General features: G+C 36.4%; 2 protein-coding genes across 4 annotated transcripts; both read right to left on the bottom strand.

Annotated features, from left to right (window-relative positions):
• Nucleotides 1–264: 264 nt before the first annotated feature.
• LOC136067490 (uncharacterized) lies at nucleotides 265–2241 on the bottom strand. The gene is made up of 2 exons (XM_065773430.1): nucleotides 1269–2241; nucleotides 265–901 (listed from the first exon to the last, which is right to left on the bottom strand). Exons 1-2 carry the CDS (start codon nucleotides 2239–2241, stop codon nucleotides 849–851), a joined length of 1026 nt encoding a protein of 341 aa, XP_065629502.1. The 3' UTR covers nucleotides 265–848.
• Nucleotides 969–3285, bottom strand: LOC111984759 (uncharacterized). 3 transcript variants are annotated; one of them, XM_065773433.1, is made up of 4 exons: nucleotides 3029–3285; nucleotides 2775–2931; nucleotides 2571–2685; nucleotides 969–2481 (listed from the first exon to the last, which is right to left on the bottom strand). In XM_065773433.1, the coding sequence occupies exons 2-4, from the start codon at nucleotides 2873–2875 to the stop codon at nucleotides 2299–2301; spliced, it is 399 nt and encodes a 132-aa protein (XP_065629505.1). In that variant the 5' UTR covers nucleotides 2876–2931; nucleotides 3029–3285; the 3' UTR covers nucleotides 969–2298. The 3 variants fall into 3 exon arrangements, with proteins under 3 accessions (XP_065629505.1, XP_065629506.1, XP_065629504.1); XM_065773434.1 differs by having other exon boundaries at nucleotides 2775–2875; XM_065773432.1 differs by having other exon boundaries at nucleotides 2775–3285.
• Between the last annotated feature and the right edge of the window lie 10442 nt (nucleotides 3286–13727).

Genomic DNA, 13727 nt, shown 5'->3' with positions numbered 1-13727 from the left:
AAGATGGTCAATTACTATTAATGCAACATAACTTTCATATAAGTCAATCAATGGCGTCACTTTTATTATGCACCATTTATTATATGACATTTTAACCATTGTAAAAAATTTTGTATCACTACAGTAATTGTATCCAGCCATAGACCATAACAAAAAGTTGAAAATTAAAAAATCGTTATATCTAAAACAACGCAAGATTATAAAGCACGCAGGCATTAGGCATATAACCCAATATATCATCAGTTCATATCAACATTTCAATAGTTCCAGAAATTCAAATCATATCCGTTGTCTTCTTCAAAGTAATTCATATATATCTGACGCTTGGCAGGGTCTCACCAACACAACAGAAGAATTTAAAGTTTTTAACAACCACAGAATATATTTACCTACAAAATCCTTCCAAATAATTCATTGCAGTGTCTCACCAACAGAACAGAAGAATTTAAAGTTTTTAACAACCACAGAATATATTTACCTACAAAATCCTTCCAAATAATTCATGATATAATATCTGAATTAACAGACACAATAAACTTGTTACAAAATTTGTTTCATTCCTTCAATTGAATTTTAAGGAAGGTAATGCATACAGGATCTGGGCAAAGGTAATTTCTACAAGAGAAAGAAGCCATCCATTTTGAGATACCATGAATATAAGTTCCATCATTTGAGTTTAGTGCAGTCTCTCTTTTTGCCATTGGTAAGTTACATGCAACCTATGCCAGGTCATGAATCTACAATCTCAACTTTCATCCCATTATTTCAAAAAGAACATGTCATTTGAGCTAAAGCAATAGATAAAGTGAAGTGCAGTTTTTATTATGTCAAGCTTAGATTCCCCTCCATCATTTTGTCGCATCATATCTTTCATATATTTTGTCAACAATGCTGATGTTGTCTGTTTCAGTCAAATCAGTGTCTTAAGTCAACTAAAATAACTAACAGACTACTTAATCTTAAAGAAATGAAGCTAAACTTTGCACAACACAATGCTAAATTAATCCAATTAAAACGGTTAGATGGTGTTAGCTTAAACTACTGGCTACATATTTTCTTTCTCATTTAACTACTCCGTGTGAATGAACCAAGATTTTCTTTACAAAATTGACATTTTGCACCATTGCAGCTCGCAACCGTCTGCTTCTAGAAGTTCACAATTAGAGCTACAGAGATTTAGAGGTCAGAAAAGAGGATTTAACAACAAATGCCAGGGCATCTTGGATTTCAAAGCATATATACTACAAAAGAGAAAGATGTCTACAAACCTCGCCCTTCAATATGGCCGGTAAACCGGTCAGATGGAAGCTCCATTTGCCAGCAAAATTGCCCATCATCGGGCGCCTTACGCTTCCTCATTGTTGCCTCCGAATTCTGACCTTCACCCTTTGAATTCCACTCTCTTGAACTAGACTCAAAGGGATCATTAGCAGCCTGCCTCGGGAAAAAACAGAACTCCTTTGTCTGTGGAGACAAATCACCAACCTTCCCCCCATCTTGAGAACCAGTTGAGCCAACATCTTCGGTTTCACAAGCTAAACTTTTTTCAATGTTCATACACGAGTGAGAAGATAGACCCAACCTTAAAGATAAATCACATTCTCTCTCCCGTGGCTTCTCCTGGGTGTCTTGCGCAAAGCCCCTTGAAGTATTTTCAGAGTTCTTACAGGCGAAAAGGTTCTGCAAGACACCAATTTCGGCAGGCTCTGAAGTTGATGTTCTGATTGGTGTGCCAACATATATAGTATTGGAATGTGGCTCTTCTGGGACCCGGGAGCCTAATTGAGACTCTCTAGTTTGATAGTGAGTTCCATAATACAATGGATACACTGTACCCAAGTTCAATGGGGTGTTACTTTCCATGGTCATCAACTGGTTACGACCAGCAGGAACGCTCTCAAGTGAGAAAGGGTAAGTCCGAGGGGCGGTGAGGTTAGCATTTGGGATGACATGGGAGTTAGATTCCGAAACAAAACGAGCAGAATTTATGGAAGTGGCTCTTGCAAGGTTTAACTGGTTTCCGGAGTGAACTGGCGACAACTGAGGCCGATGTTCATAAGTAGTTCTAGCAGGTGCAGAAGGGGGCTCATGGGTTCTCGGTGTAAGGTAACTCCTAGGATTAGTGTGCCTTTGGCTTCTCGAAGCCCTCACCGGAACACAGCCCAGATTAAGGCAGCTGAACCACATAAGGAGGGAGAACAAAAAGAAGCAAATACAAATTACAAACTCAAGTTTATTCATTTTGAACTAGTTCTCATTGCAAATAAAGAAAAAAACCAAGCTTGAGCTAATATACTTTCACAATGAGGAAAACCCAGAAAGCAAATTAACAAACTTGGATCCAACACAAAACAATAAATTAGTACCTTCAATGCAAGGCGGCAAAAGCTCTCCGGTTTCAGTGCTCTCATCTCTCCGAATGATTGTGTTAATGGCATCATTTACTCTGTCCCATAGTGTTTCAGAACTCATATACTCAACCTAAGAAATGAAACCATGCAAAATCAGTACAAAGCACAAAAATGCATACTAAGATCTAATTATATCTTGGACAAGTGAAGAAGAAAGACCTCAGAATTTGCTTTGGAGTACATGATTTCTTCTGCTTTCAGAACAACAATAGGGAGCTTCTCTAGCCACTCTTTGTTCTTTTTAGTTACATCGCTGTGAGACTCATTGGCGACCCTAATCAAACACATGGTGGGCACTCAGTTAAATGCACATATAGAGGTCCAAAGAGCGAGAGAAGAATCAAAATAAAGACGACCCAGAACCTGAAAATCTGTTGAATAATGGAACCTCTCATGGGTTGGTGTCTATCGCTGTGCCAAGCTCTCCTAACGCACTCGTAAGGTCTAGGGCCTGGCCTTGGCATCTTCAACAGCAACAAGTTTTAGTCTTTTTTAGCACAACACAAAATGGTAGAGAACACTATAATAAGAGAGAAAAAAGAAAGATATTTATGGTTTTATTATTGCTGGAAGAAGAAGAGGCAAGGGGCATTAGTTTAGTCTACATGGGTATTTACCTCACACCTCACACCTATGGGTTTTTTGTTCTGTTTGCGTGTGCACTTTCTTTCACTTCATTTCCCAAATTGCAATGGGACAGTTTTGCTGTGTACGACGCAGGAGAGAGAGAAAGAGTAGCTTTCCCCATTCTGTTGTCTTCCCCAATAATTAAGAGAGTTTATCATAGTTCGATGTACAATCTTTTCTCATGTGTAGTAGAGACTAGACTAGAGAGGCGTCACCTCTTAAGGAAAAGGAGAGTTGAGAGTGTGGGGTGGGGTGGGGTGGGTATCAAAAAGTGCCAGTCTATGTCCATCAAAAGTCTCTCTCTCCATTCCCACACCTTGAACTCTGTTTTTTTTTTGTTTTTTTAATTAATCTCTGTTTGTCTATCTAGACCCATGTCATGAACCATCAGCGCTTGCCCCTTAGTACATGCATGATTTATTTCTCGATCTGTACATTATACAAACTTTAACGAGTTATTATTATGGCATCAAAAATAAATAAAAAAATAAAAAAACGTTACTGAGTTGTGAAAGGAAGTTAATTGAATCGACCAAATTTACTGTTGTGTATGTACAATTGCTTCACTTTTTCTAGGTTCTCTTTGCGACATTACTTTATAAAACGTACATCGATGACTCATCATCACTTGTGACATATTCCTCCTTCATATTAACAAATAACAATAATGAACAAGCATCATAAGTTAGAATTTCTTGTATTTATTGAATAAAAAAACATACAAACACATGCATTCCTCGCACCTATATTCAATGTGTCGGAGTTTTTCATTCCCTCTAACTTGTGTGTGTTTATTTCTCCAAAAAAAAAATGTAATCATCCCACATTTGTTTAAGAGATTATGTTATGTGTAATATAACTTATCACACTCCCCTTAAAAGTTATCATAATTTTTTAGTAGAGCTTGTAGTATCTTTGTGTTTTAAAAAGATAAATGTGCGTGAACTTTAGCGAAAATTGAAAAAGAAAGAAAGAGACAGAATTCATGAGTGTGATGCTCATGAGGTGCTTTCAAAAGGATGAGTGAAAGTTAAAATTATGCAAAAAGACATCTTTCGTTCCTATACTATAGGCATATTTTCAATTTGGTTACCAAGTTTTTTCCTGTATTCAATTTAGTTATTTCATTGTCGAACTTGCTACTAATTTAGTCCCTACCATCATCTCACTTATGAAAAATGCCTACCTGGCAAACAATCTACAATGCTAACTGCTTAATATTAAAATATTAAATGCAATGTTGACGTGTCTAAATTTTAGTGACATTTCTTTTCCCTTGTGTGTATGCATGTGTGTTTGTTTCTCAAAAAAAAAAAGTGTGAGCTTTAGCAGAGAGAGAGAGAGAGAAATCATAAGTGTGATGCTCTTCAAAAGAATAAGTGAAAGTTAAAATTAGGCAAAAAGACATCCTTCGTCCCTATATTTTGGGTCAACTTTCAATTTGGTCTCCAAGTTTTTTTCAACATTCAATTTAGTTCTTACATTGTTAAACTTGCAATTAATTTAGTCTTTATTGTCATCTCACTTACAAAAAGTGCCTACTTGGAAAATGGTCTGCAATGTTGGCAACCTAATATTAGAAGATTAAATGCAATGCTAACGTGTCTAAATTTTAGTAGTCACATCAGTATTTTCTTCTTCTTTTTTACCAATTTTAATTCTCGAGTTTTCTTTCTCACTTTTTGTTTACCAACACAACCCCATGGGAAAGAAAGTGTAATCCCAAAATCTCAAGTTTTCTCCCTCTCTCTCTCTCTCTCTCTCTCTCTCTCTCTCTCTCTCTCTCTCTCTCTCTCTCTCTCTCTCTCTCTCTCTTATCCCAAAGAAAGAAAAGGCTCTAACCCTAGCACAAGCCTTCTCCTCCACTACACTCTACCACCTAACCACTCTAAAGCACGCCCTCTTCCGCAAATACCCACCCTACTCCCATCCCCACCACCCTCTTCCTATCTCGCAAACTCCTCACTCCTCTCTTCCATATCATCATCCCCTTTACCGCGTCTCAGTTTACCCTGGTTTGCTGTCGCTTGAACTGATTTGGAAGCTCGGCCTACTCGCCACACAACTTCAAGTCCAACTTCAATAATTGCCCACCCACCAAGATGGCCTTCTCCTGGTTAAGACTACAAGCATTAGCTCATCGTCATGGATAAGCCTGGTGTGGTCTAAAAAAAAAAAAAAAAAAAAAAGGTTTAGGATACAATTTTCAACAATATTTTCCCACAACGGTTAAAAGAAGATAAGTCCTTCTTCAAAAAAGAAAAAAAAGAAAAGGATAAGTAAAAATTGGAAAATGCTAACGAATTTTTTTATAGTAATGGTTAATAATCTATTTAAATAAAATTTTTAAGAGAAAAGAAAAAAAATTAATGTTTTACTAGTTTTTTTATTTCCTATAAAAATAATGTCAAAACTTTTTAAAAATGAATGGTTAATATGATCCATAAAAATATGGGTCAGGTTAATGGATGCTTTTAAGGTAATTGTTAATAAATTAAAATGAGAAAATTTTGATATTATTTTTATAAAAAATATAAAAAAAAAGTAAACAACATTTATTATTTTATTATTTTTTCAATAAAATGTTTTTAAAAATAACTACTACCTTGTGAAATTGGTTAACATTTCCATAAAAATAATGTTAGTGCATGGGTCCAATTATAATTTATCACATTAGCAATTGTGGAAAAAAATGGTGGGTTTCACTTTTTTTAACGATATGTCTGAGGGTTCGAATCCTCTCCCAAATTGTTAAGATGTATCAAGAACAAAGAAACATTACTGTTAATTGATTACATCGGATGCTTCTGCACTTCTTTTCTTTTGGGCGTACTTTCCCATGTCTCAGATCTGCAAAACCCCTTGAAAAGTTATAGAATATTGCTAAATGGGCCTCACGCTGCAACATTGATGGTGATACTGATAACTATTTATTAGTCTTCTTTTTTATTCATCTTCTCTGCACCTGCTCATATCTTGTCCAGAGAAGGTGATATTTCCCTAGCCTTCTTTTTATTCAACAATATTTAGCTTTCACGTAAAAAAAAGGAAAGAAAAAGGGGGTTAGAAAGTAGCTCCCCAGCCATTGTCCCACATCATCAGGTTGGAAATTAGTTGCTGGTTATTAAAGGCTTATACTCTAATTGGTAAACTTAGGCTTTTATTCTAATTCATGATTTTTGAAATACATTATTTTTAAGTAGAATTTGTGGTGTGCCTTTATGTTAGAACTCTATATTTTCTTCTTTGTGTGTTTGTTTCCAGGGGAAAAAAAAAAAAACTACTCTAATTGCTAAAAATATATAAAAATTTAAACTATATAATTTTAGGCTGTAACAAATAAATTTTATAGTAAGAATAATAATAATAATAATTATGCTTTGAAGTTTAAAACATGTAATAAATTAACACTGAATTTAACATACCTAACTGTGGGGCTAGAAAATCGGGTAGCCTTGGCCCACTCCAAGCCAGGCCCAAGGGCCCGCGCCGAGGATGCATGAGGGATCCGAGGATGGAAGCGTGAGGACCGACCCCTGAGGAGCATATCCGAGGATGGCCCCGTCCTCGGACATTCGAGACCTCGGAAGAACACGAGCACCGCCCCACCAAAGAGGGGACTTCTTGAATATCCGAGAAGGAGAGGGTCCAGTGCCACGCGTCGACGCCGGGAGCACGGTGAAGGAGCAAGCCTTAGGCGAGCTGTCACCTCTGCATTGAATGCGCTCATCTAACCCCCCCTGTCGCATTAATGGGGATGTAACCCTTTGACAGGGTAACATTGATTATTGTGAGCCACTCAAGTACGGATGAGGCCTCTGATAGGATGGACGGTCAGAGGAAAGGCTAATGGATGATCAACAGAAGGAAGGAGGGGATAGGAGGGAGAGAACCATATAAGAAAGGTGAGCAAAGCAGTTGGAGGGGGGATTTTTCATGATTCAAGAGAGGGAGATAGAATGACTCGGAGGTCATGTCAGTTTCAGGGGGGGGAACCTCCTCGGACGAGGGCCGAAGAGCTGCCCTTAGTTGTAAGTTGGGCTCACTCCCCTTCAATGGAAAAAGGTAGCTTGTGCTTCGTTGTTAGTCTGTGAGGGCCTAACCCTTCGACCCACTCTCTAAAAATGTATTGTTGGGGAACCTTCCTAAACCGAGTCCCTACACTAACCTTAGTCTTGTTTTAACTCAGCATGATAAAAAAAGGGAAAAATGACGTTGTAATAAATCCATCTAAGAATTTGAGAGAGAGAGAGAGTGGGTTGACCATAGCATCATATAAACTAACTAGAAGTCCTCAATGACAATACCATTGATTCGATCTGATATTTGTAGCAGTGGAGCTAGGATTAATTATTATTTTTTTTGGGGGGGGGGGGCTTATAAGTGATACATAGATGCATACATGTGCACATGAATATTTAAGACCAATTTAAGAGCATTTGCATCCGCCTATGTAAATTTTTCTATCTATTTTAGCAAAAGAACTTAATTTTTTTTTTTAAAACTTTAAACAATCACTTTTCAAAAATACACATATAAGATTATCTATCATGTACACTATTTTATTTAAATAATCATTTTTATTATTATTATTTTCATTTAGTTTCTCTCTCTCCTCCCTTAGATCTAAAATCTATTTGACCCTAGCTCTCTCTCTCTCTCTCTCTCTCTCTCTCTCTCTCTCTCTCTCTCTCTTCTCTTTGCAAAATGGGTTTGATGATTTCTTTATGGATTTGTATGTGGGTTTGATGAGTTTATGATTTAAATTTAAGATGGGCTTGACAAAGGAATAGTTAGGGAAGAAGCATAGGGGAGGAGAGAGAAGCAGATAGGAGAAGTGAAGAGAGAATCTGATTCAAGAGATGATAGAAAAAATTATTAAAAAAAATACAAAGCTAAAATATCTGTGTAATTATGCACAGTTACTGTAACAAAAATGTATATGAATAGTGATATAGAGAGCTGTCGAGCTTTAAGAGCTGTTCTAGCCCCGTGGCTCGATAGCTGCTCGACAGATGGCCATCTGTTGAGGTTTAAGAAAAACAGATTTTTAGTTCTGTTTTAACTTTAATCCATGGTTATGTGTTTGGGCTTTCTTTTCTCACAATCCTAGACATATAAAATGATTATTTTAAGGGTCGTCAAAGAGGACACAAGTTGCACAAGTATTGAGCATAGTTTATTCAAGCAAATTGTGACTGGAGACAGAGGTTTGCTCTAGTTCATCATTCTTGTGAAGAAGTTGCTGTGTTTGTGCATCGTAGAGTTTTGTAATCAAACATCTTCTTGATTTTCATCGTATGGATGAATTGAAGAACTTTGCAACCAACAACCTTCTCTAGTTGGTGATTGAAGTCGCGTACTGGGATTCGCGTAATTGGTTAGTCACGTACTGGAAGCTGTGCATCAAAAGGGGAAAATTGTCACTACAGAACAAGTCCAATTGGGTATTGGGGTAGGGGTTCAACTGTAGGTTGGTATAAGGTACTGAGATTTCTTTACTTGTAATTGCTTGTTGTGATAATAGTGAAATTTTGGGAATGGTGAACTTAAAATCACTCGGTGGGGTTTTTGCCGTATTAGTTTTTTCCATTTGTAAACAAATCACCGTGTCAATTTATTTTCCGCTGCATACTTAGTTTAATTGGTGATTTATTTGTGCTATCACGCATTTGCATGTTAATTTGATTAATTAATTAAACTTGGCTAATTAATCAATTAATTCATCACAAGGGGTTAATTCGTTTTTGGCCTATCAAGTGGTATCAGAGCAGGCACACTCTGATTAGGGTTAATCTTTACTGTGTGATCCATTGACCCTTGTTGTCATGGCTATAACTGGCTTGAAGAGATCTTTATTTTCAAATACATATTGTTTTTCTAATCTCTATTTGTTTGAGTGTATCAGAAAATACAAGTCTTAAAGTTACTTGAATTCTCTTATGATGACTTTTGGAAAAGATCTTAGTTTGACTAAGAAGAAACTAGACTATCTCAGAATGAAAATATGCAAAGAAGTTCGCATGAGAAGAGTAAAAATTAAAGGCTTAGCTTGTAAAAGGTAGATGAGAGAAAGTACCATTCCCACTGATCTGTCATCTAAGTGTGTTTTATGATGAAGTCTGCATTTAAAGTTATGGACACATGTTTGTGGTATCTTAACAGCGGTTGCTTAAGACACATGAATGGAGACTGATCTTTCTTCAAGGTTTTTGAATCTAAGAAAGGTGGCAATATCACTTTTGGTGATGGGAGCAAATCACAGATTAAAGGGAAATGAATCATCTATCTACCTAGAGTGCCAGACATTGCAAATGTTCTGTATATAGAAGGTTTGAGGGTGAACTTGTTGAGCATAAGTCAGATATGTGATCAAGACTTTATAGTACTATTCTCAAAGGGAAAGTGTCTTGTCATGGATGAAGCTGGAAAGAAACTCATAAGTGATGTTCGCATTTTAAGCAACTATTATGGATTGGTTCCTGACACTGATATTGTGTGCAATAGTATTTGTTTGCCAAATGAAGATCTATGGCATTAACGGATGGAACATACTAGCTACAAACATCTTTCTATTGTATTTAAGTATGAATCAGTCTTGGGGATACCAAAACTTATTAGAATGAGTAATGTGGTGTGTAGACTATGTCAGCTTGGGAAATAGACGAAAGCTAAGCATCCGGACACTCAGACATCAGCTACATCTAGGCCATTGGAGCTTCTACATCTAGATCTTATGGGTCCAACTAGAACCGAGTCTCTTGGTGGCCAAAGCTACATCATGGTTGTGGTAGACGACTTCACTAGGTATACTTGGGTTATTCTCCTACGATCCAAGTCTGATGCTCCTGAGCACATTGAAGCTTTGTGCATAAGACTGTAGAATGAAAAGAGCCTGAAGATTGATTGAATTTGAAGTGACCATGGTAAAGAATTCGAGAACTCATATATGGAGTCCTTTTGCACAAGATCAGGCATATCTCAAGAATTCTTTGCTCTTATTACTCCTCAGTAGAATGTTGTAGTAGAAAGAAAGAACAAGGTTATTCAGGAGATGATCAGAGCCATGTTGCATAATAAAGATGTGGTTAGAAACTTGTGGGGAGAAGCCATTAACACTGCATGTCATACTGTTAATAGGGAGAAGCCTAATGTGAAGTATTTTAGAATCTTTGGAAGTACTTGTTTCATCCTCAAGGATAGAAAGAATGTGGAAAAGTTTGATTTCAGAGCGATGAAAGCATATTCTGGGTTACTCCTCCACAAGCAAGACTTATCGGGTATACAACAAAAGAACTATGAAGGTAATGGAGACAGTGAATGTTGTTATTGACGAGTCTTCAGATTGCAGTTTTGAGAAAGGTATTGAGGAATTTTCCAAAGAAATTTTTCCTCCTGAGCTTAAGGAAGTTCAAAAAATTGTTGAATAAGAACCTGCATCTCCAAGTACTCCTAATACTCCCAGTGTTATGAAAAATTCTACAGATATACCCACTTCACCAGGTTCTGAATCTTATAAAGAGAAGGTGCTAGGTTCTAAATGGTTAGAACAATTGGCAAATCGTGAACACAAACTTGTCTAGATATAGATCTTAGAATCTATAGGTTTTATTAGACAATACTCAAGGTGATTCAAGTCAAGATTCAAGAACATACAAGTTGCAGGAAGAAGATTTCATATTCTGTCTGGTTCGATCGATCGAAGAATAGGCTCGATCAATCGAAAATCGTATCTGCAGAATTTTAAGTCGGCCCAAATAGCAGTTTAAGCCCATTAAGGATTAGGGTTTCAGATCTACTTCTCCCACTATATAAAGGAAACCTTAAGCGACGTTTTTAGGACTTTTGAGAGAGAGAAGAGAGTGCCTTTTTTGTATCTAGGGTTTTGTGCCCAAACCTCTCCAAGGTCTTTGTTGCTCATATTGCTGTTTTGTATAAATCTCTTGTGAAATCTAGAGGAGCTTTCCTTTACACAAAACTTAGGATTTTCAAGGTAGAGATAGTATCAACATTTTGATGATCAACTCGGTTGCTGCCATTGGAACTTAAAGAATAACAAGTGTGGGTGCTTGTAGCTGATTGGAGAATCTAAGAAAGAAGGAGTCCGTGGATTCGGAGCTTGCACATGGTCGTGTCAGTAAATTCTACTGGTGGATAGCATTAGGAAGTCAAGCGGGGAGCTTGTAAGTCCTTTTGTATGAACTTTGATTCTTTCGCATAGTGGATTCAGGTTTACCTTGAGGATAGCTAGGTCAAATCCTCCCCAGGTTTTTACCGTGTGGTTTCGTGGGTAATCATATAATTGTGTTATTATATTTCCACTGTTTTATATTCTTGATATGATTGTATGTTTTTGATAACCTAGAATTGCATAAATTGACTAAGTTAATCACTTGGCTAATTACCTAGGTTAATCTGGTTGGGTTAAGGGGTCTAAATTTCTATCAAATGGTATCAGAGAGGGTAGCTCTTTGTTTGTAGATCTTTTGATCTTTGAGCTGATCCTTGACCCCTGTTATCATGGATAATTTGAAGTGTCTTTCTGCTCATGTTTGTGATGTTTTGAATAAAAAGGACACTATTGTTTCTTGAACGGTTTAAGACCCCTTAAAACCACAGATTACCTAGTTAATTAGCCAAGTGATTAACTTAGTCAATTATAGCAATTCTAGGTTATCAAACAATCAACAATCATATCAAGAATAATAACAGGGAAAATAAATAACACAAATATGATCACCAGGAAACCACACGGTAAAAACCTGGGGAGGATTTGACCACGATCCTCAAGGTAAACCTGAATCACTATGCGAAAGAATAAGTTCTACAAAAGGACTTACAAGCTCCCCGCTGACTTCCTAATGCTACCACCAGTAGAATTCCTGACACGACCAGGCAGGCTCCGAATCCACGGACTCTTCTTTCTTGAATTCCTCAATCAGCTACAAGCCCCACCTTGTTTCTTTTAAGTTCCAATGGGCAACCGAGTACAATCTCAAATGTTGAATAATCTCACCTGAAAACCCTAAGTTTTGTGTAAAGGAAAGCTCCTCAAGATTCACAGAGATTAACAAAACAGCAATATGAGCAACAATAGACAGAGGTATGGGACAAAACCTTCAAAAACGTGGCTAAGGTTTTTTTATATATAGGGAGAAGTAGATCTGAAACCCTAACTTTAATGGGCTTAAACTGCTATTTGGGCGATTAAATTCTGCAGAAAATTACTGTCGATTTTCGATCGATCGAGCTATTCTTCGATCGATCGAGCCAGGCCGAAAGTCCCAAGTACTTCTGCAGCCACTCGATTCCAACTTTACAATATTAAACCAACTTTGAGCAAGTCTAAATAAGACTAAATACAATGTTTTGATCATGGTTTGCCAACATTACAAATTAGAGTTCTAAATACATAAAATCCTAAGACCTTAGAACCTAACAGAAAGAATGGAGGAATATAGTCCGAGAAGAAGCCTCTTCTCAGATACGATGAATATTAATCAAATCTGTATTTGGGCAATCTAGGTGACCTTCCAGGAAGTTTCAATGATAAGGATAAGCCTTAGGCACGTCCAAAGGTGATAGGAACTCAAAAATATCTAAAGAAATGTTCAAATACAAGAACAACCCAATACAATAAAATGCCCATTACAACAAATTCAACCTAACTACTATCCATCAGTGCAAGTGTAGACAGCGGCTTAATTGAATCAACCTTTATATTTCTTAAAACACTTAACAAATGCATAAACGCATGTGTGACAGAAAAACAATAAATCAACAAATATGCAAACTAACTCTCCCCTAAAGTTAGATACATCAAAAATAAAGTTAACTCCCCCTAAACATAACATTCTTGTATTTTCCACACATATTCTCACATTTCAAATGAATCTCCCCCTTTTTGTCACGTATTAACAAAGACAACTCAATAAAGAGTAAACATATGCAATAAAGGATAAGAGAATCAAGGGAACACAAAACAAAACAACTCTATGGAAAATAGAGACAACGCCCCCTAAGAAGAGCAACAACTCCCCCTAAGAACCACAAAGGTTAAAAAAAATTTATCCCCCTATAAAAATAGGAAAAACAAAACAAGTTTTTGGAAAAAACAGTTTTGGGGAAAATAAAAACACACAAACAAAGTTAAAAACTAAGGTGAGGATACACAAAAAAAAATATATATATTCTCCCTTTCAGTAAATGCAAACTTGACACTATATGACCCATAAACAGTTGCATGAATAGTGAAAAATCTTTGCACATTGATTATCCATCATATCTCTTAAGAAAAATATTTTCTGTAGTTCACACAAAAAAAAAGACATATACTAGAAAGTACATAGCTCAAAAATTAATCAATTAATTTTTTGATCAATGTATGANCCAAAGTTAAAAACTAAGGTGAGGATATACAAAAAAAAATATATATATTCTCCCTTTCAATAAATGCAAACTTGACACTATATGACCCATAAACAGTTGCATGAATAGTGAAAAATCTTTGCACATTGATTATCCATCATATCTCTTAAGAAAAATATTTTCTGTAGTTCACACAAAAAAAAAGACATATACTAGAAAGTACATAGCTCAAAAATTAATCAATTAATTTTTTGATCAAGTTGAGTACCCAATGTAACAAAGTGTATGCATGTTATGTGTGAAAACAATGAGAGATATGAC

Source organism: Quercus suber, unplaced genomic scaffold (genome assembly GCF_002906115.3).
Source record: "Quercus suber isolate HL8 unplaced genomic scaffold, Cork oak 2.0 scaffold_75, whole genome shotgun sequence".
Classification (NCBI taxonomy): domain Eukaryota; kingdom Viridiplantae; phylum Streptophyta; class Magnoliopsida; order Fagales; family Fagaceae; genus Quercus; species Quercus suber.
This window is presented reverse-complemented; position numbering and strand designations above follow the sequence as displayed.